We start from the raw sequence: 21,204 nt of genomic DNA, 5'->3' as shown, positions 1-21,204 counted from the left end.
CACCTTCCAATCCAGAGGACTTGAGGGGAAGCAAAAATATCTACCTGATGAATACCCCATCAATGGACAATGTCCAGAAACACATCTCTGTGAAGCATCCATTCATGAACCTGTATTCTGGACCTGCTCAAAGAGTCTGCCACTATATTTTGATCTGAGGGAATGAGGATGGCCTGAACAGTTATTTGATACTGGACAGGTAGATCTCAGTCCTGAAGAGCTAGACTGCAAAAAGGGTAGGACCTTACCCCCCCCCCCCCAACACACCACACTGTGGTATTGTCTATGAAGACTTTAAGGGACCTGGGAAGAAAGAGGGTATGAAAGACTTGAAGAGCTAAAAGGAGAGTGCTCACCTCCTTGATGTTGATGTGGTCTGACTGTTGAAGAGGCCAGAAACCCTGAACCTTGAGAGAACTGAAGGAAGCACCCCAGCCAGTCTAAGGCATATGAAAAGAGCTCTTTAGTCGGTACTGGAGATAGAAAAGGAAGCCCTGGGTTTAGAAACAGTTGATGGATCCACCACTGAAGCATGACCTTGACACAGGAAAGGAAGGGAACTAGGAAACCCAGGAGATGGCAATGTTGAAGTCACATTGACTTAAGAAGTTTTTCTCATATGCAGCCTGGCCAAAGGCAGCGCAGAAATGATGGAAGCCATAAACCAGAGGACCCTGAGAAAGTCCCTGGCTGTAACTGAAGCCAAAGGAAAAGGAGAATGGCAAAAAGCAATCAGAGAGAGCCTTGGGGGAAGGCAGGGATGCCAGCATGGGAATGGTCTGGATCCTGCAACAGAGAAAAACGTGATCCTGAGAACGAACCAAGACTGATTTTTGAAAGTTTATGGTAAACGTTTGACTTTGCAGCAGAGAAACAGTAAACTGGAGGTCCTGAGGTAGAACCTGAGGGGATAAGGCCTGAATGAGCAGGCCATCCAAATAAGGAAAGATCTGAACCCCTCTCATCCTGCAAAAGACAATGACAGGAGTGAGGCATTTGGTGAATACCCTTAGGCAGTAGACAGGCCAAAGGCCAAAGAACAGAACTGAAAATGCATGGAAGAAATGCTGTGAAGGTATGTATTCTTGAGATCTAGAGTCACCAGAAATGCCTAGGGAAGAAGAAGAGGGAACAAAGTTTGAAGGGACAATATCTGAAAGGGGGCACCTTTAGAAAGGTGTTGAATTGAGAAAGATCCAGAATTTGTCCAGAAGCCCTCCTTCTTGGGGACCAGAAACACACTGGAATAAAACCCCTTCCCTTCCTGGGCAGGGGGCACAACCTGAATGGTGCTCTGGGCCAAAAAAGCATGAAGCACCTCTGGTCAGACAGGAAGCTGTTCTTGAGGTTGAGGGATGCCCAGAAAGGGAGAAAGAGATTTCCACACCATGAAACACCCCTGGCAAATGATGGAGAGAAACCAAGAGTTGTGTGTGACCCTGAACCAATCTGAGAGAGACTGTGAAATATGAATGGACAACAGAACTTAACTGAGAGCAAAGGGAAGCAAACTGTCAGAGGTTTCTGAGAAAAAGAGGTCTGAGTAGACTTAGCTGGAGGTACACACACAGAACCCTTTTTGCCCCTGGGGTGGGGGGTGAGACTGTCTGCGAACAAAAGCAGATTTAGAAGGATAATTCCTCTGAAACTTGGGGATAGGAGAAACAAAAATACGTTTCAACTCCTGCAAGGCCTTGCCCTTATCCTGGAGTGATTTAGAAGTTCAGTAGCACAGCTACAAAGATTATCTAGAGGAGCATCCAATAATTTGGCCTTAATGTCATCATGCAACGCCTGAAAATGCAGCCAAGAGTAGCACCTCAAACAGAACTAAATGCATCATAACTGCATTTAACAGAGTGGCAAGATACTTGAGAGGTAGAACCAAACATGGAAAAGCCAAAACATTCCCTTCAGGGTCAGGAAGGTCTTCAATTACTTGAAAAACCTGAGAAAGAAGGCCTAAGTCATATCTAGTCATCCAAGTCTGGTAATTAATAGCGCTAAAAGCCATGGCTGCAGCAGTATAAACCTTTTTGCCCAGCCGTTCCATGGCCCTACTACCTTTGTGTGAAGGAAGCACCTTACTAGAAGGCAACAGCTTAGAGAGTCTGTCAGAAGAAATAGACACCACAGAAGGATCAGCAGATGGACATTTATACTTAAAGTTGCAAATCACCAGGCAACTTGTAAAATCGGTCAGGTTTCTTGGGAGCTGGAGGCTAAGAATCAGGGGCACAGAAGCTGTGGAAAATGGTATTCTGGAGGGCAGCCAGAACTTGAACAGCAGAAGGTTTAGGAGACTTCATCTGGAGGAGTTTATACTTGTTCTAGATATCAGAAACCTGAGAACAATACCACCTGAAAAATTCCATCACACATGAAAGTGTCCTCAAAGGAGAGTTCTTGTAAAGGAGAATCTGGACTGATAAAATCCTCTTCCTCAGACACACAGTCCTAAAGGGAAGAGACATAACAAAAGTATACTAAGGATTCTTCCCCAGAATCCAGATCCTCATCAGACGACCCTTGCTCCCTAAGTTCCTTAAGAGGAGCAGAGGACCAGGGAGGGACTGGCACAAAGATCCCTTGGGGAGGTTTTAAAGAAATTAAAGCATTAAACTACCTCTCTGTAAAATTCTGCCATTTACACTGAAAATCTTTAACGGCAGGGGAAATACGCATATTTTTTGTTTCTTTTTTGTGGGATGTTCTCATGAAAAACCCTAGGAGGGTCGGACTCTTGCCGATACTCAACCAGCATAGTAGGAATCATCTCACAAACTAAAATCTACGGAATCCCCCTTGTTCCATCAGATATAATCAGCTGTGCCCCCCCCCTCCCCCCCAATATCTGGAGCAGTTTCTGAAAAGCTTCAGAGGATGTGCAAGAAGTCAGATCCATGTCAGCCTCCGACGGGTTTGTGGCAGAGGAATCCGAAGCAACAATCCAAGGAACCTCCAGGCTTTCATCAGCCTTGACAGAGGCATCCGGGGAGGCTAGACAACAGCTGAACCAGACCTGAGTTTTTTGGTCTTTTTCTTGGCTGGCAGCTGACACTCAAAGAAGACTGTGCCATAGCATTTTGCTCCAACAACTTTAGACACTGGTTTTCTAGATAAATAGGCAAAGAGAAGAGATGACTATGTCGAGTCTTTGGTACAAACGCTTGGCAGACATAATACTGCATATTGTCATGAGAAGCACCCAAACAGAAGATACACTGTTAGTAACAATCTTTATGGGGAATCTGCCTCCTACACTGACATTTTCCCTTTCTGGATAACATGTAAACAGACAACACTAAAAAGAGAAGACAAGGAAGAACCCCACTGGAGCACTTATCTGAAAAAGGCTTGGTAACAAGCACAGAAGAAGAGCATTCAGACAGAAGTTCAGTGATGGCTTTTGGATTGGCAGTAAAGAAGTTCTGAGGTGTGTGCAGCCGTATGTCACCTTTACGCCCTACGACTTGTGCAGGGGGCATATGTGTGATCTATGATGCCTGTAATCACTGAAGACTTTGGTACACTGGCCAGACAATGGACCATTCTTTGGCAGGAGATTCCTTATGTAGGGAATACTGCAACAGTGATATGGAAGGACATCATCCAATATCTGGGCTATCCCTATGGACCCAAATGGTGAGGGAGGACAAAAAGCATCTCATCCCCTTCCTACTTATCTTTCTATGTTTGTGGGGGGGGGGGTTACAAGAGGTGCAGTAAAGAATTCAATCAAGCCTCCGCTGGAAGACTCCAGGGACAGTACTAGACAAGCATGCTGGGAACAATCATTCTAGGATGCCTGAATGTGAGAAGGTCAGGACTGACAAGTCAGGATGCATCAAGGTGGTTGCTGAGGGTTCACCTCTTGCATGCCTCTCACTGCTCAAAGCTGATCCTCATTTAATCAATGGACAGCCTTTGACTGATGGCTGGCTCCAGATTCCTTACCATCTCACACTGATCCAGCGCTGACCAAGGATCATGACAAGCACACTCCCACTTGTAATGAACTACCAACCCTCCAAAGAAACTGTCTTGCCCTAGAACTTATAGCAATGCTTCACATCACGTCCCCTCGCAGTTAGTCATAATATAGGTCCTGGCTTGTGAACTGCCAATAACAGATCACTTACAAAATGTGTAATTTAGACAAAGAATGCATGAAGTTTCCAATGATGCACAGCAGGACTAAGATTTGAACTGTGTGAGTGGCATAAAAAACTGAGGAGTGCACAGAATGTGTGCATCCTTACTGTGTAGCAAAGGACAGAATGAGGTACATTGGTCAGAAGTGCACACATACCTGACCGGAAGAGCTGAAGGCATTACAGAAATGTGTCTAGTGTGCAGCCCGAGGACAAGAAATACCAAAGGTGTTTTAACTACAGAAGGCCTTTGAAAACAGGACTGTTTCTTGTTTGCTTTCTTATAAAAATATATTGGTCAATTGTTTTCATATTATGTATGTACGCTCCTGTGTGTCCTTACAATACATCACCAATACATGATATTAACAAGGTAAAGACTGAAGAATGCAAAGTTGTACCTTTAGAATGCGATCGGTCCCACATGTTACCATTAGTCCTCTAGAGATATCCATATGCATATGAACAATGTTGTGCTTGCCTTCATGAAAAGTTGCTAATGGAGTGCAGCTGTAGAGGACAACAGAATATAAACAGATAATAAAACAATGATGAAAACAGTAAAACTAATGAAAATAAAAGTAAGACATCTTTATATACAGATTAGTTTAAGTTGCCAGTGGGTACTTAAAGTTCTTTCATTGTATACCGTCTCCGTTCTATTATAAAACTGAATTTTCTTAAGAATCAGAACATGAGAACAGTATTACTTTAGATGTAAATCAAATACTAGCACTTAAAAAAAAACGTTTTTGTATTACATGAAATAATTGAATCTACTAAATAATAGATGCATTCTTACCTCAGCAGCTGACTTATGAAGAGGATCCCTTGGGCTTATATTATTGGATTTATTTCTTTAGCAATCATTGTTCAGCAACACATTTTCACAGTGTAATACAGATGCATGCCCTGATGACACATGGTGTGATGTCATGCAGTGACCACTAAAAGTGCTAGCCAGTTTGGCCCATTATAATAAGTGGGTCTAAAAGTTGGGAATGGCAAAGATTTGCAACCTCATTGCTAGCAAGTAGTATATAAGTATGCAATGTGATGTCTTAAAGGAAATCCAACAGCCCATGTCAGATTGAAAGATTGCCTACTTGCAGGGAAATAGAAAGTATCCATCATCCATAAAGCAGAATTTTCTTCAGTACTGTTCCATCCCCACAGAGAAATGATCACACCAGAATTCAAATGGAAAGCTTCCCAGCAGCTTCTAAATAATCCTATAGGATACTGTCTGAGGTGGCAGGATTCGAAACAGTGAAGCACAGGCTAGAATGTAAAAAGGAGCAAAGTGCCATCACCCGTCCCCCCAAAAATGTGGGGGAGGGGGGGCACAACCCTGACCAGACCTAAGGGAAGGGTCTCCCCATTGACCAAAGGCAAGAAAAATCCATTCCTTCCTTGATCATCAGAGAAATCAAGGATTGATAAACTAAGTCCTATGGACAACAAAAGGCTATCCACAGAATCTCATCTCTAAAATAAGAATTGCAGATAGACTGTGAACCAGAATGCATAAGGTCTTGGAAAAAGGGGAGGGAAGACTTCCACCCACCAAGAACTGCCTCCTTTCCTCAAATAAACAAACAAAGCTTCAGTGTCAAGAAGGGTAGCATCCTTAAAAAAGGCATCAGACCTGGGGAACATAGCTAAGAGGATCCAAATGAGCCAACCTCCTATCTGCACAAGGTCCCTCCAGAGAGTGGGCAAAATTCTGTATGGAGGAGGCTTGGGGTCAAGGTAATCTGTTACACTCAGAATAAGATGTACACCCCAATGCAGAGATTAAAATATGAGCAAAACAACAATAACTCACACCCAGCCTCTGGACACTTGCAATGATGGTACCAAGTTACACCACATGAATAGCCTGGACTAACTTTCTCACACTCAGGTCAAGCACAAAGCTTGAGCTGGACCTCCAAATGTCAAAGGTAGATGACAAAGAAAAAAGACTTCTGTCCAAAAATCTGGAAGACAGTCCAGGAAGACACTGGAATCCACATATACCTCTTACAGAAAAGCTAGCCCTTCCATTGTAGAACCAAGAGAGGGTTCTCGTGGACAACCATCCACACACCCTAGCATTCTTAAGTAGGGCTGCTCCTTGCAAACACTCAAAGGACAAGACAAAGAGGTTTCACTCTCCACATCCCACAGTCAACGCCTGGCGCCTTGATAGCTCTGGGGTTGGAGGTCCCACAGTTATCGCCATTTCACCACCCTGGGAGAACAGCAGCCTTCTTGAGAACCTAGTCCCTTCAACCACCTGGAGGGGGAAGAAAAGCCAGCATGCTTCTGCAGATCCCACCAACTTAAAAAGTAGGGAAGGAAAGAATCCTCACATGCAAAGAAACTGGAATCAGCTGTCCTTAGACAAGGAGTGACCTCATTCTCCTCCAAGGCAGAGGTGCAACTTCAATGCTCACTTAGTAATGGAGTTCAGATCTGATCCTCAGCAACCCTCTGAACTCAGAGGAACAACTGAAGAAAAGGAGTTCATCTCCACTCTCACCATTGTTGGCATTCCAGAGGAAGCTCACCTGTAGAAAAAGCAAGACATCCGCCGCCCTTCACCTCCATGAAAAGTCTGCTATGGGCAGAGGGAAGAAAAAAAAAACATTACGATAGAACTACAAGACCAGGGAAACAAACAGGTACACTAGTTTTGACCCCGCACTCACAGAATCTCCTCTTCCTTCTAGAACTAGAAACTTATCAACAAGAGACGAGACTCTTAAAAGGAAAGTGACCTATACCGCAACAAAGAAGATATTAAAGAGGCTATCCTTATGAAAGTGATGTAGTGAAAATGTACAGTGGCCAACTGTACCACAACACACACCTGTCTGAAATGCACTCTCATCACATAGGGACATTCTGCTTAGGGCAATTGCTTTGTCCCGAGGTGGAATGATCTCAGCTGATTACAGTACACCCAGGATGGAGTTCAGTTCACTAATCAATAACCATGTCAAAAATTTTTTTTTTGTTCACCAAGGCTTTCCATTTGAGCAGTTTTTACCCAGCTGTCTGGGAGTTTTTTGGAAGTTTTACACAGCTGGTCACGTATATGTGCAGAAATATGTGATCAGAACACATTTCCTCTTATACTTCTTGAAAGGTCAAAGAACATGATGAAATGTACAAATAAAAGAGGGGCATGAATTTAAATTTAATGTAAAAAGAATTATTCAAGCAGCACTTTAGGGTTTGTTCAGACAGGGCTACAATACAATGTGGTTGATGAGACTGAATGACAATATACAATTGTTCTGTACCATTTTAATATGGTCAGTAATGTGAAATCATGGTGGTATCGTGGCCTATCCAAAATGTGGTGGAAGGAGTATGACAGCTAATTTCAAGATATCAGACAAAGTAAGGATGCAAAGATTTTGCTTGATAATGGCAAGAAGGTTATACATTTGGGACTACCATCCATTTCTGAAAGCCTGGTCAAAATGTAGTTTCAGGTACAAAAATCATGACTGACACTGCCCAATTATTTAAGCCACCTTTTCTCATGGGTGGGCAAAAACCCACAATTCCAAGGCAGCCCTGTAGGATAGCAAGCATTTATATGTACACAGGTATATATTATGCTAATGACCACCAGGGTCTTTATAAATATACTCTTATTACATCGCCTCAGCATGCATCCTCCCTGTTTTCAAAAACATCGTTAAGGGACAGGCTACCAGAGCTTCAAGATACAATCCCAGTGACTCTGGTTTTGACTGTGATATGATGGAACTCCATCACAGGTTGATACATCGAGGTTATAGTACCAATGACATACTTAGAGGCACTGAGAGCATTCATGATTTAACAGGAGCTGCAGCCCCATACTTTTCTGACTTACCCACTGTTGATAATTGGACAGCTTTAGTTAGTCAGTCGAGTAATTCTACACCACACAATTCAGCGTTTTCCATCTTTTTCACTACTGATGTCGTTGACATCAAGGATGTCGTTAGGACCCATTGGAAGGTATTGATGGCAGATTCTCAGATCAGAGAAACCCTGGGAGATACTCCACTTTTTAGGTATAGGAACAAGAAAAATCTTAAGAGATTATTATGTGACAGGGGATCTATAGATCTACTAACTCCTACTCCACCCAGTGGGACACACAGCTGTGGTCATTGCAATTTTTGCAACTACATTGATCCTAATTCTATCTTTGTACATCCTGTGACCAACCATTCATATTTTCTCAAGGCACATGGTGATTGCATGACTAGTAATGTAATTTATCTTGCCAACTGTTCCGTGTGCTGTTCCTTCTATGTTGGCAAAACCAACAGGTGTTTTAAAGATCGCATACGTGAACACTTATACAGCATCAGGATGGTACATAAGAACAATGCCTTAGCGAGGCATGTACTTGAGTGTGGCCCCCTCCATGTTTTAAGTTTCAGGATTTTAGAGTCAGTTAGTGTTAATAATAGAGGGGGGGGATATTAGGACACACACAGAAGGCAGAGAGAATTTTTGGATCATGAGACTAAGGTCTGATGGTCCACCAGGTTTGAATGTTAAGTTATCAGTCAAACCCTTCCTGAAAATGAGGAGATTAAAGGCTTACACACAGTGTCTATTCTTAATTTTTATTTTTCTATATTTATTTAGTGTACAGTATTATATATATTTTTTGTGTTATGAAACTTTTACTTGGAATGTTATTGCATTTCAAGCAATTATTTTATATAACAGTTTTAAATGGTTGTTTATACCAGCACTTTGCCTGGTTTTGATTGTAGATGTTTTAATTGATTTTGATTGAAAGTTTTTTTCCCGCCCATTGGTGTATATAATTAATTACTGTTAGCATTGTAGTGTTGAGTCTGAGGAAGCCTGAATTGGTGAAAGCGCTAGCTCGTTGTTGCAATAAACTGTCCTTTAACCTACTCGAGAGCGTTTGGAAGTGTTTTTCTATATTGGCGTAGCAGTGGAGTTATACTACGTTTGCATTTAGAGAAGATTTGTTCTCTCTGCTGTGTTCCGCTTCTCCGATCTTGTTTTTGCATCCTTCACATTTGACTTATCGTTTTTGGAGAAGTGATTTACTCCACGTCTTTGTTTTACCCCTTCTTTATAAACATAGCCATGCACCCCAACCCAAACCAATTGTGTCCCTATGTATCATGGGTGCTTATTAGGAGACAGCATGTTAGTTAGGAAGTTTCTAGAGGTTGCGTGTGTGTGCGTGTGCGTGTGTGTGTGTGTGTGTGTGCGTGTGTGTGCATGTGCGTGTGCGTGTGTGTGTAAAATGTTAGTTTAGGCATTACTGTCTGCCAGACCCGGGTTGAATTTCTAATTTCCCATCCATTGGTCAAGGTTACTCTTAAATAAATAGTGTTAGGGATGTACTCTGCATCACAGTATTTTTCCCAAAGGGGATGACAATGCACTTCTTGGCACTGAGCTTGAGGCCATGATTTTGATACCAAGCATCAGTCTTAGTGAGGCCCCTTTGTAGAATTTCCACATCATTAGGCGATTCTATTATGGCTCCTAGTTTGCAGTCATCTGCGAACTTCATTAGCCAAAGGCCTGCTGCATTAGCCTGGACTTCTGAGAAATAGATACCAAACAGGAGAGGACCCAGAACTGAGCCCAGTGGTACTACACTTTTCACTGGTCTGAAGTCGGATTTGGAGTCTGCCAATTTCACTGTGTGGGTTCTGTCAGTGAGCCAGATGGCCACTCATCTTGTGACATAAGGATTTATGCCTAGTCTAGTGACTATCTATAATTCCAGAGTGGGTGATGGTGTTGAAAGCCTTGGCGAGGTCAAGATAGGCTGTGTGCACCACCTTACCCTCGTCCATGTTTCTAGTGACTGCTTCAAAGAAGTCAATCAGGGTTAGGAGACATGATCTACCTTTTACAAACCCAAACTGAGTGGGATCCGGAGTTTGGAGGTTACCAAAGTCTTTGTTAAAAAGCTCCAAGATGATACATCCCATGGCCTTGCAGACTAGGCTCTTCAGGCTAATGGAGTGGTAGTTCCCTGGGTCCGTGGTGGCACCTCCTTTGTGGAGTGGGATAACTGTTGCTTTTTGCCATTCAGAAGGCACAAAGCCTGAAATGAGGCTATGATTGAACATGGTACTCAGGGTGCCAGTCCGTTCTGTACTTCATGCAGAACACAGCCTGGGATGTTGTCTGGTCCCATGGATGCTGTGTTCTTGCCTTTGGAGAGTGCAGTCTTTACTTGTGTGTCCATGACTACAAGGGCTTTGCATTCTTCCAGTATAAAGATGGGCCCTTGGAGGGGGGGGTAAAGTCTGCACTGAATCCATCTGCCAGGATTGTTGGCGATATCAGTTGGTTCTGTATATCTATAGTGCCATTGTCCTGTAGCTCAGAGCAGATCTGAGTGTTGCCATTGAGATTCTTGACATAGCTGTAGAATGCTTTGTAGTGGTCTTTAGAATCAGTGGAGATTTTACTGTTGAAACTAGCTTTGGAGGATTTTATGAGGGATCTCGGCTTCTTACTGAGGCTGACCAGGGAGCTCCTGCAATCAAGGGATTTTACTCTTTTTTGCAACAGCTTCTTCCTCCTGTTGTAGAGTTTGTTTACGGCAGGAGACCGCCAGATTGGCTTCTTTTTTTGGAGGATAGCATCTTGTTCCTGTTGGGGATGGCATGATCCACACACGTGTATGTGCTTATACAGTGCATTTGTACAGGATTCAGCAGTCGTACCTATATTTTTCTGTCTGTATGGGTGTCGTGAAGTTTGACACTTCTATCTTAAGAAGCACGGAGTTGGCTTTGGAGAAGTTTTTTACGATGGTTTCCTTAATGGGGGGTAGGGGGCGGGATATTGATGTCCAGGGTGATTAGCTTGTGGTCGGATCTGACCAGTGAGGAGTTGATCTCTGGCGTGGAGCATCAGTTACCCATATTGATAATACCTGGTCCAGGATATTGCTGCCCCTGGTGGGAGTATGGACAAGCTGATCCAGGGCACTGGAATTTATGAATTCCAGAAAATGTTGAGCAAATGAGTTAGTACAGGAGTAGTTTTTCCAGTTGATGGTGGGGTAGTTGAAATCTCCCATTATCAGGGTATTGGGCTGTACCTTAATATTATCCAGTATATCAAGAAACGTGGAGTGTGCATCCTGGGGCATGGCAGGGGATCTGTAACAAACTAAAACCTGGAGTGCAGTTTTGCCAAGTGTTAGTTGCACTTGGAAAGGTTCGGATACATCATATTGGGCAACTAGCCTGGAGGTGTGGATATCCTTAATAAATATGGACACTCCTGCTTTGGTGTTTCGGTCCAGGTTAGGTGGCCGAAAGGTGTGGTATGAATTACAGCCTGGTAATGCAGGGGTGCTCTCTGGAGCCTTGAATCAGGTCTCTGTCACTGCACAGATGTCAATGTTTTCCATCTTAAGGAGTGCATCAAGTTAGTGCATTCTGAGCTTTAGACTTCTAGGATTGAGTAGCATTACCCTCAGATTTTGCCTGCTTGTACCTGCTATGGCAGTGAGTTTGTCATTTGAACCTTGCCTAAAAAAGGCACTATAGGGGTGGCAAGACCCTTAGCCAGTATCTGGAATCCCAGGGGCGACAGGAGTGGGCCATCTCTGGCAAAGCATCGTGGTCTATTGATCATGTCATTCCAAGCAGACAGATACTGCATCCCCTTAGAATGACACCAGAAGTTCAGCCAACTGCTGAAGTCAATAATTTTGTCCTTGTACTGTGGCATCATTCTGGGCAATGGCAGGATGCTACTCAGGACCAGGGTCACACCCGCCCGGGCTACATTATCCGAGAGCTCTTCCATGTCTCTTCTCATGTAGTCCTGGGAGCTACATCCCAGGTCATTTACACCAACGTGGACAATGACAGTCATATTTGTACTTGTTGTGGAGTGACCTGAGTACGTGCATTATGTGGCGGATCCTGGCACCAGACAGGCAGCTGACAGTAACTTTCTTCTTGTTTAGTCTGGTGAGAGGGACATCAGTGTGCCTGACTATATAGTCATCTATGACTAGTGTGTTGCGTATGTTTGTTTTGCCTTATGGGCTGAGGTTGAGTGGCACACTGATTTTGTGGGCTGTGTCTCATTTGGGTAGTGTTGGGGGGTGGTAGTGGCGTGCGTTTCAGCTTTGGAGATCTTTGTTTGGGCAGATTTTTATTGAGAGCCTCCGCGAATGGAGGTGTGTGTTTTGTGTTACTTTGTGTGGGCTTAGGTGGTGTAGGTTTTGATGGGCTATGTGTTGAGTGTGGTGTGGTGCAGGTGTTTAACTTCTCCTCTTAACCGACTAGTCCAGTCTTGTGGCTTCCAGTCTGGCTATATAAGTGCATCTCTCACAGGTTGTACTGTTGGGTGGTAGGAGGAGTGGGTTGTCATTGTACGAAACAATTGCTACATTGCCCCAAGATGCCCAGATTCATCAGCTGGACAGGGGAAAACACCGGGAGCTGACCCTTAGACATGCCAGGATTGGTGTTTACAATTTAAGTACTAAGAACTGTTTCCCTCTTGACAAGTGAGGAAAGTTGAGTGCTGCAGAATTTGTAGATTTAGTGCTTGCAACAAGTTCTGAACAAGTGCTGAGCACAAAGAATACAGTTTTGAGTGCTAAAACTAGAAAACTGGCTAGTTCTAAGAAAAATTTGAAGAGCAGACTTTCTGGCACCGGGAATAGTTTAACCCTAGTTAAACCATGATGCGCAAAACTGCACTAACACAGGTTTTTAAACAGAAACATGAAAGGGATAGAAATAACCCAAAACGGCCAATAAAACTACAGATTCTGAGCTGAAACCACTCCTCCAGCAACAGACAGGCTGCTCAAAGCTCACCACTCTCACTGATGAACAGAGAAGCTTCCTTCTATCTTAGTAAGGTCTGAGCAACACAGAAACTGCAAGACAGCACAGAATTCAGCAAAATCTGAAAAATGGACACTACTGGTTGTAGAAAGGCGGGAAACCAGTAGAAAGACAGGATTTTTTTTTCCGAAAATTAAAGCAGATACAGTAATATAAACACTTTCAAGGCAGTAAAATGGCTATCGCACTTAAGCGTGTAGCCCTCAACAGTTAAACAGCTGAAAAACACTTAAAAACTAATCAGTTAAAGAACAAACAGTATCACAATTAAAGAAAAATAAAAAAAAACAGTTCAAAAAAGTTGCAAAGTTAATAAAAATGCCTGGAATAGTGCAGCTAGCAAAAATAAGCAATAAAAAGCAAAACAGAGGTACTTAATCCAGTCAAAGTCTCCCTTTGCTCTCTCTGCTGCTGTAGAACTCTGCAGGACACCCAGGTAGGATCTCGCTGAGGTAATACAAGGACAAGGGTTCACCATATTACACAAGCACTCAGGTTATTGGACCACAAGTACCAATATGACTCAGTCACTGTCCATGTGGGTGTAAATGTCCAAAGCCATACACCCCTAGACTATATGAAGAGATAGAGACTGTGGAGCTCTTGAAATGCGTGTCCCAAGCTGGTATGAGGCCAGCACTGAGCAGCACTCTACCTCCTCCAAGGATGACGCCACAATGTGAACAGATGATGACCGACTAACAATTGGCTTAGTCTCTGGTGTCATTCTAAGAGGGTGCAACATTTGTCAGCATTGAAGGAGCTACTACACAGACAGGGACTAAAGGTAAAGGTGTCTCTATTTACAATAGAAATAAATACACTGCATAGGATGAAGTATTTAAACCCTGGACTGTCCTGGTAAGGAACCTTTGTAGGCATTTCAGCTGCTGCACAAGTCTGATCAGGTACATGCTGGAGGGGGCATCATACTCAATGACAGATGTGATAAGGGCCAAATAAGGCAATACCATGGCTTTCTTGGATCTAGATACCATGCCCTTACTTACAAGTTGGGCAATATAGAATCATTTTATTACTACCTTGGGCAGATTACTGTCTAAATATGCTCCCAGATCCCTGATGACTGGGTCAACTCTTAGACTAACTACAGTGATAAGCTATCCCTGGGTGGCAGTTTTCCCAAAAGAGACTATAATGCACTTCTTGGCATAGAGTTTTAATCTGTGCCTTTTGTACCAGTCATTTGTTTGTGTTACACCCTCACTGTATGATGTTTACATCATGGGAAGAATCTGTGATAGCTTCCAATTTGCAGTCATCTGCTGACTTGGTCAGTCAAAGCCCCCCCCCCCCCAACATTAGCCTTTACTTCTGAGAAGTAGATGCCAATAGCAGCAGTCCTAATATGGAGCCCTGAGGTACCCTGCCATAGAGCAGTCTCTTATTAGAGATGGTCTCACAAACTCTGACTGCTTGGGTCCTGTCTTGAGAGCCAGCTGGCAATCCAGTGAGTTATGTAGGGATTTATTAAGTTCAGTGAGTCTGTCAACTATACTACAGTGAGGTATTGTAATGAATGGCATAGCCAGGTCCAGGTAGGCGGTATACACCATTTTCTCCTCATCCATTGCCTTGGTAACCTTCTCAAAGTCCATCAGGTTTAGTAAGCATGACCTTCCCTTGACAAAGCCAAACAGGATTGGGTCGAGTGTCTGAAGTTGTGTATGTCTTTGTTGATCATTTCCATGATAATTCATTCCATAGTTTTGCATATTAGACTAGTCAGACTGATACGTCTGTAGTTTCTACAAAGCCTGTTTTGAGGCTATAGTTGAAAAGTGGCTCAAGTGGTCCTGATAGGTCATGTTTCAAGCTATTTAGGAGGCATCCACTGATACAGTTGGGGCCCACTGAGGCTGTGTTTTTGGCCTTAGTGTGTGCTGCCAGGACCTGCTCCCTGTTAACAGTTTGGGGATGCTTGTAGGTATTTCATGGGGAAGGCAGGGAGGGAGTGGGGGAGGGTGAAGAATGAGCCAAATTTGTTAGCCAGCAAATTCACTATGTCACTGCTAAGTAAATCTGGAACCACTGACTACTGAGTGTGCAGAGCTTGTAGGGTATGGAATTTCTTTTTTAGGCTCCTAGCACTGAACAGTAACACCTTTAGTTTTTTGGGGGGGTTATTTGCTATATTAGCAGTTTTGTTTTATTTTTTAAGAGAATTTTGAGAAGCTGAAATGTATTTAAAGCAGTATACAAAGCTAAACAGTTTGTTTTAACTTTTCAGTTTTTACTGTTCTGTGAGTACAGTTTTGTTAAACTGATAGCCGATTATGTTTTTCACATGACCGGTATGTACGTGGTTTGCTCTACTGTTGCAACCATAGGCCGAATTTTCAAATGTTGCCATCTCCTTAAGTTCCGAAGCACTCTTTAACCTTCCTCAACAATCATGCCCAACTACTACAGGTCTTCTCTGCCTGCAGTTGTGAATTCTCCATTCACCTGGGGTATGCCTCTCTCTCTCTCTGCACATAAGGAGTACCCTTAGGAGACATTCCTCCCCTCTAATACACCAAACATACTGTACATAAATAATATGACTTCATCTGAGCCTGCTGCTTTCCACGTCTTCATTTTCCTTACTGCACTGTTCACTTCTTTTAGGGTAGGTTCTTCATCACAGCAGCATGTGCATTGGGCAGAACAGCTTCTGTAGGTTTTTCTTTATTTAAAAACAGCTTACTCCTTTCATCTGCCCCTGATGCACTCTGGTCTGGTGAGCGGTAACTAAAGGCATCCTCATGAATCGTTTTGGATGAATATTCTTCTTTATCTTTCTGTGTCTATGTATACATGAGTGTATGCACGCACACACAACACTACACTTACAGTAGTGTGAAATGGCTCTCACTACAGATAATTTAAGGAAAATTCACTATTAATAAAACTCAAATCTGAACATCTAAGACTGAACATTAAAAAAAAAACTGGGAAATTCCAATGTCAAGAAATGGGACTGAACCCAGTCGGGTCAATTATTTTGAATAAGCAGGTATAAGCATTACTTCTATAAAATAATATTTTATATATATATATATATATATATATATATATATATATATATATATATACACACACACACACATATCCACTAACATTTGTTTCCTTTTCTCATTTTCTTCTGTCTCTGCTTGTTCGACTCTGCAATTACACAGCTAGGAATATTTTCTAGAGCAGAAATACATTATGGTATGGATTACACTGCACAAAAGTAATTCATCAAGGGGATGTACACACTGGATCAGCACTCCACTTGCAGGATTCAAACACAGGAATGCATCTGATATACAAAAAGATCTGTGTAAAGCTACACAAATATAAGTTAAAAAAATATGGTAATGGAACACCTTTGGTTAAACACACTATAAATGATTAGTTTCTCAGGTGTTACTATCGCTGCTGTTGGCATGTTTTTATGTAAACACTTATCAGCTGTATTAATAATATGGTATGGTTTGGTTAAAACTTTACACTGGCTCTCGCAGCTGTACAAGTGTTGGAAGATTATGATACAATGGCCAGGGTTCATGCCTACCAGTTAACAAGTGTATAAAATATACCTGCAGATCTGCATGGAGACAGCTTGAAAAAGTTGACAAATCACATTTCAGTAGCTACTTACTCTTCATCTTTGATGGTGTCATAGCAGTCATCACAGACTCTGACTTGGAACTCAAACCCCATAACAGGATAGGAAGAGCATTTAGAACTGCACTTCCCACAGACTGCTTTACCACATTTTCGGCAGTGATGCTACAGTTCAAAACAGAGATGTAAGAAGACATAATGAAAACTAGAACCTTATTTTCAAGATTTATTCTCTTCAAACTTTAAAACATTTAAAGGCATAAAAGAAAAATAATGCTGAAAAGTCAATTATTTAAAATGTCCATATTAGCTACAGAAAACACACCAATAACCAAGAACTAGCACCAGTCACCCCAATGGACCCAAAATGCTATTTCACATGGCAAGGCTTTTCTCCACTGAATCAGCACTATCGACACCCTTACTCATTGACCTAATGGTGCCTCAAACACTTGTGATAGCATTCAGTGTAACAGCAGCTATCTCAGTGATGCTCTCCTATTTATTTACTTTTTGTTGATAATCTTAGTTCCACTAGGCCAGTGTCCACTTTTCAGAGGAGACCCAGAGGTTATATCTATACTGACTAGGAGAAATTTTAGGAGAATACATTTATAGAACCAATGCATTATGCTAGCTACACAGCCAGGAACTTTTCTTCAAACAATATTGGTGGGACTCCTGCCCACTAAAAAAAATAAATAAATAAAGCCAGAAGCCCAATAGAGTTCATTACAAATGCAATCCTGCCACGGCTTCCTGCTACTTCTCATTTAAGAAGGGAACCTTAGCTATCTAAACTCTCATATGCCTTTCTAGTAGTTTCATAAAAAAGTCTGAAGGTACACTGATAAACAAATGTTGCATATATGGTTATCTGCAAAATGGTAAGAAAAATGAGAAGGCATCGTTATAAAACAACATGGTCCTGTTTTGGCATTAAGTGCATATAACATAACTGCACCAGTGAGGAATAAAGAATTAAAGCCTTGACTTTGGTCCAGATGACCCATGCTGGATTAGTGTTTCAAAGCCAGACAACATGGTGGGGAGGATGGGTGTGTCTATCCTTGGGGAGAGAGAATGTGCTGGGCCTATCCTCTCAAGGACTGGTGTTGGTGGCTAATGGTCTTAGAAGTATCAATGTGCTGTGGTGGGCAGGGAAGTTGGGAAGGTGTAATCACTGTAGCTGGACAGACATGCCTTCGGGCAAACCTTATGGCCAAAGCCATCTCACAATCAAGTTATGCCCAGCATGTTGATACTCCTCAATTGACCAGTCCTGGTTTGCAATGCCAGCAGCTGCAACCCTCTAGAAACCTGTTATGGAACTGGAGGACTCCATGCACAGATGTTCTTCCTGGTAGGGAGATCCTCCTGGTACGGGTCAGACTGGAGAGCTTACCAAGGAGTGGGAGGTGTATAAGCAGGGACTGTATCACACAAGAATTGAGGTGTCTGACATCAACAGCAGTGGGATTAAAAAAATGTGTAACAAAGTTTTAGCAGACAGCATTACAATAAAACTAGAACATATCACAACAGAATAGCAACTGACTTGATAGAGGCTTGATGCGACAAGTATACAAAAGATAGATACACAAAGAAACAATACAAACAGCAGCAGATGTTATAAAATACATTCTAAACACTGAACATAGTACAATTGTGCAAGTAAACCACAACATCAGATGTTTGAACAGGTCACTGTTGCAGCATTCTTAACAAATGGCACTTTCTGCCTGTCCGGCCAGCCTTCTAAAGGTCAGAATCCTTTCCCCATAAGGTATACATTTTCTCTAAGCACATGCCAGCTTGCTGATTAAGAGGCATGTACTTCCATACCACTTTCAGAGTTTTCTTACCTTGACAAAGAATGAGTTGGAGGAGGGTCAGTAGAACAACTTCCTAAGGAAAGGATAGAACCTTAATAATAAAAAAAAATATATGAATTTTGAGAACTCACTAAGTTCTATAGAGCAGAGGAAAGAAGTCAGTGACTACCCTATTTTACCACAAGGTAACCACTGGACAGAATGAAGGGTGGGCACTGGTGCCGCAATAGTGATTGATTTAATTATTTATTGATATGCTAAGCTGCCAAAACAATCATTGTTTTTCATTAGATCAATGTTGTCGTATTCTTAACACTTGGGAAGATTTTCAAAACTTGATCAGATTAGGTAGAAGAACAGGGTACTCCCTCTAAAGTTAGAATGCCACGAAGAACACCCTCAGAAAATCTAGTTCCTGCTCTAGACTTAGCATCCAATTTACAATGTTTAGTGAAGGTGTGGACTAAGGACAAACTGCCTGTTTTGAGAATGGCTTTAGACTTCACCCCTTGCATGAAAACACCTGATGTAAATACTGTACTGGAAGAGTGGGCTTAACTATTCCTGGTAGACATTTGCCATTAGTACAACAAAAGAGATTTGCACTGCAAATTAATTGGTAAATAGTTTATTTAAACATGGTGTGACAAAAGGTAAATACTGCCAGCTCAGCTGGCTGGAATTTAGTAAATAATTATATGTCATTTGTGAATATTAATATGATTTATATAGAAATGTAACAAAAGAAGATACTGCCAGCCCGGCTATCTGGAATTTTGTATGTGGTTGTGTCTCATTTGTGAATATCAGCATGATGCAATTGCTTGTGTTACAACTGTATTAGAACCGTATGTCATATTGTACACACATATCTGTGGAAGAGATTTTGTAAAATACTGAGCACAAATGTATATACACTATTGCAACTCTTTGGATGTATATGTACTTTAACAATGAGGACTGAAACACAAGATGTTAACTTCAGAAGAACAGCTGAAAACTTAAATTACTTTATAGCCACATAATAAAAGATATGCTATCTTTCAGTTTCACTGCAACAGGAGACGATGTCTAAAACTAGAAGTTTTTGTACTGTCTTTAAATGCGGAGGAATGCAAATTATTTTACGGCTTCCACAATTTGCCAAAAGATCTGAGGTCTATGTGTTTTTGCAGGTAGATATAAAATCAATGGTTGTGAGCCTGGGAACCGATAGTCAGATGACAAGTGATGTCATGCTGACAGCTACCCCAGCAGTAATATTTTAAATAATAATTTAAGAACTGAGAGAGAGAGAGAGAGAGAGAGACATAGTGCATTTTGTCTATGACCTGACGAACATCCACTCACCACATCTGCCTGCTCTAGAAGTAAGTTAACTAGGGTACAGTAATTTCTCTTGTATACAGATAGGAATATAGTGAAATATAGTTTGGATGTCTTCTTTATTTACCTGAGACTGTCCTGCAATGTTGTTTTAAGTATTTCCTGTGATTTTGAAATCTGACATAACTGGGATTATTTACAGAGTAATTTCTTTTTCTTTTATTATTTATTGGTCTTAAAGTAGCTGATAGAGTTGTCTGGTGACAGCAATAACTACCTTATAGTCTGGGCAAAAGGGGGCATAGCTAATGAACCTGTACCAGCCTTTCCCAGGTGTGAGTGTGTGTCTTTACATATAAATTAAATCTTAAAGAGTGTGTGTCAGCTTCTTGGGCAGGGTCACAAAGCACTGGTTGGACAGAGTGAGTGCTGGAGGTTTTGCCATTCAGCTGATATCTCAACTCTATAGCTGTGCCAGTGGACAGTCTTACTGGGGATTGTGCTCTTGTGGGAAACTGTACTTTACTGTGTGTGTGCACTTGTCATCCTCCCAGTGTCTACGCCCCCCCCACTGTTGCCAGTGGTGAGGATTGAGGCTCCTTGATTACTGGGCCAGTGGTGGGGCGTCACGCATGGGTAAGCCTGTTTTATCCAGCAGACACACAAAATTGGACAGACTTTCTCAGGTTTTTTTCTCTTCTAACTTTAGATCACTTTTCCAAGTGAAATCTAAGCTGTCCATGAACACCTAAAGAATGAAGAATTTTTTTCTCCATTGTTCTAAGAGATTAGAAAGAAAGCAGGTATATTTCTGATTAAGAATAAATTAAAAAAACACTTCAGGCATGAAGGAAATTTGATTTAAAGGCTTACTCTGTCCTTAAGGGGGAAAAAATGAAAAATGCACAAAAAGGTCTGTAACTCAAACTCTTAGCTGAAGTTAAGGCTACTATCAATACAGCTGTCCAAGTTAAAAACTTTAAATTAGCAACTGTCTCAAAATTAGAGCTTTTCCAATAACTTGCTCAAGTCCCATGGAGGGGGGCACTCTTTTCGTTGGAAGTTTAATGTGAAAAACTCCCTTGAAAATGGTTTAATCAGATTAGACTTAGACAAAGAAGGATACTGTGGCAATCAAGTAGAAATAGCTGAAAAATGCACCTTGGCAGTAGCATACAATAAGCCAGTTCTAATCAATTCACAGATATACTAAAGGACCAGTGTTGCCCCTGCTGTACCGGGGTCCTGTTACCTGTTTTGACACCAAACAGAAAACCTTTTCTACTTGTATATACAAGACTTCCTTGGTGTTGGGTTTTCTAGCTTCTCTAAAAATCTACAGTAGTCTCAGAGAAGTGATGCATTCATATTGTGAGCATCAGAGCTACA

The 21,204-nt window shown here is 41.9% G+C and overlaps 1 protein-coding gene across 2 annotated transcripts in view; it reads right to left on the bottom strand.

Annotated features, from left to right (window-relative positions):
• The window catches only part of WDFY1 (WD repeat and FYVE domain containing 1), a 954,352-nt gene that overhangs the window by 158,691 nt on the left and 774,457 nt on the right, over nt 1–21,204 (bottom strand). For both annotated transcript variants that reach the window (XM_044070252.1, XM_044070253.1), the window contains exons 10-11: nt 16,689–16,819; nt 4,556–4,664 (exon numbers count right to left, since the gene is read on the bottom strand). In XM_044070252.1, the coding sequence (XP_043926187.1) occupies nt 4,556–4,664; nt 16,689–16,819 (240 nt within the window). The remainder of the gene's footprint in view (nt 1–4,555; nt 4,665–16,688; nt 16,820–21,204) is intronic.

Source organism: Protopterus annectens, chromosome 4.part1 (genome assembly GCF_019279795.1).
Source record: "Protopterus annectens isolate FY-2018-M chromosome 4.part1, PAN1.0, whole genome shotgun sequence".
Lineage (NCBI taxonomy): Eukaryota > Metazoa > Chordata > Ceratodontiformes > Protopteridae > Protopterus > Protopterus annectens.
This window is presented reverse-complemented; position numbering and strand designations above follow the sequence as displayed.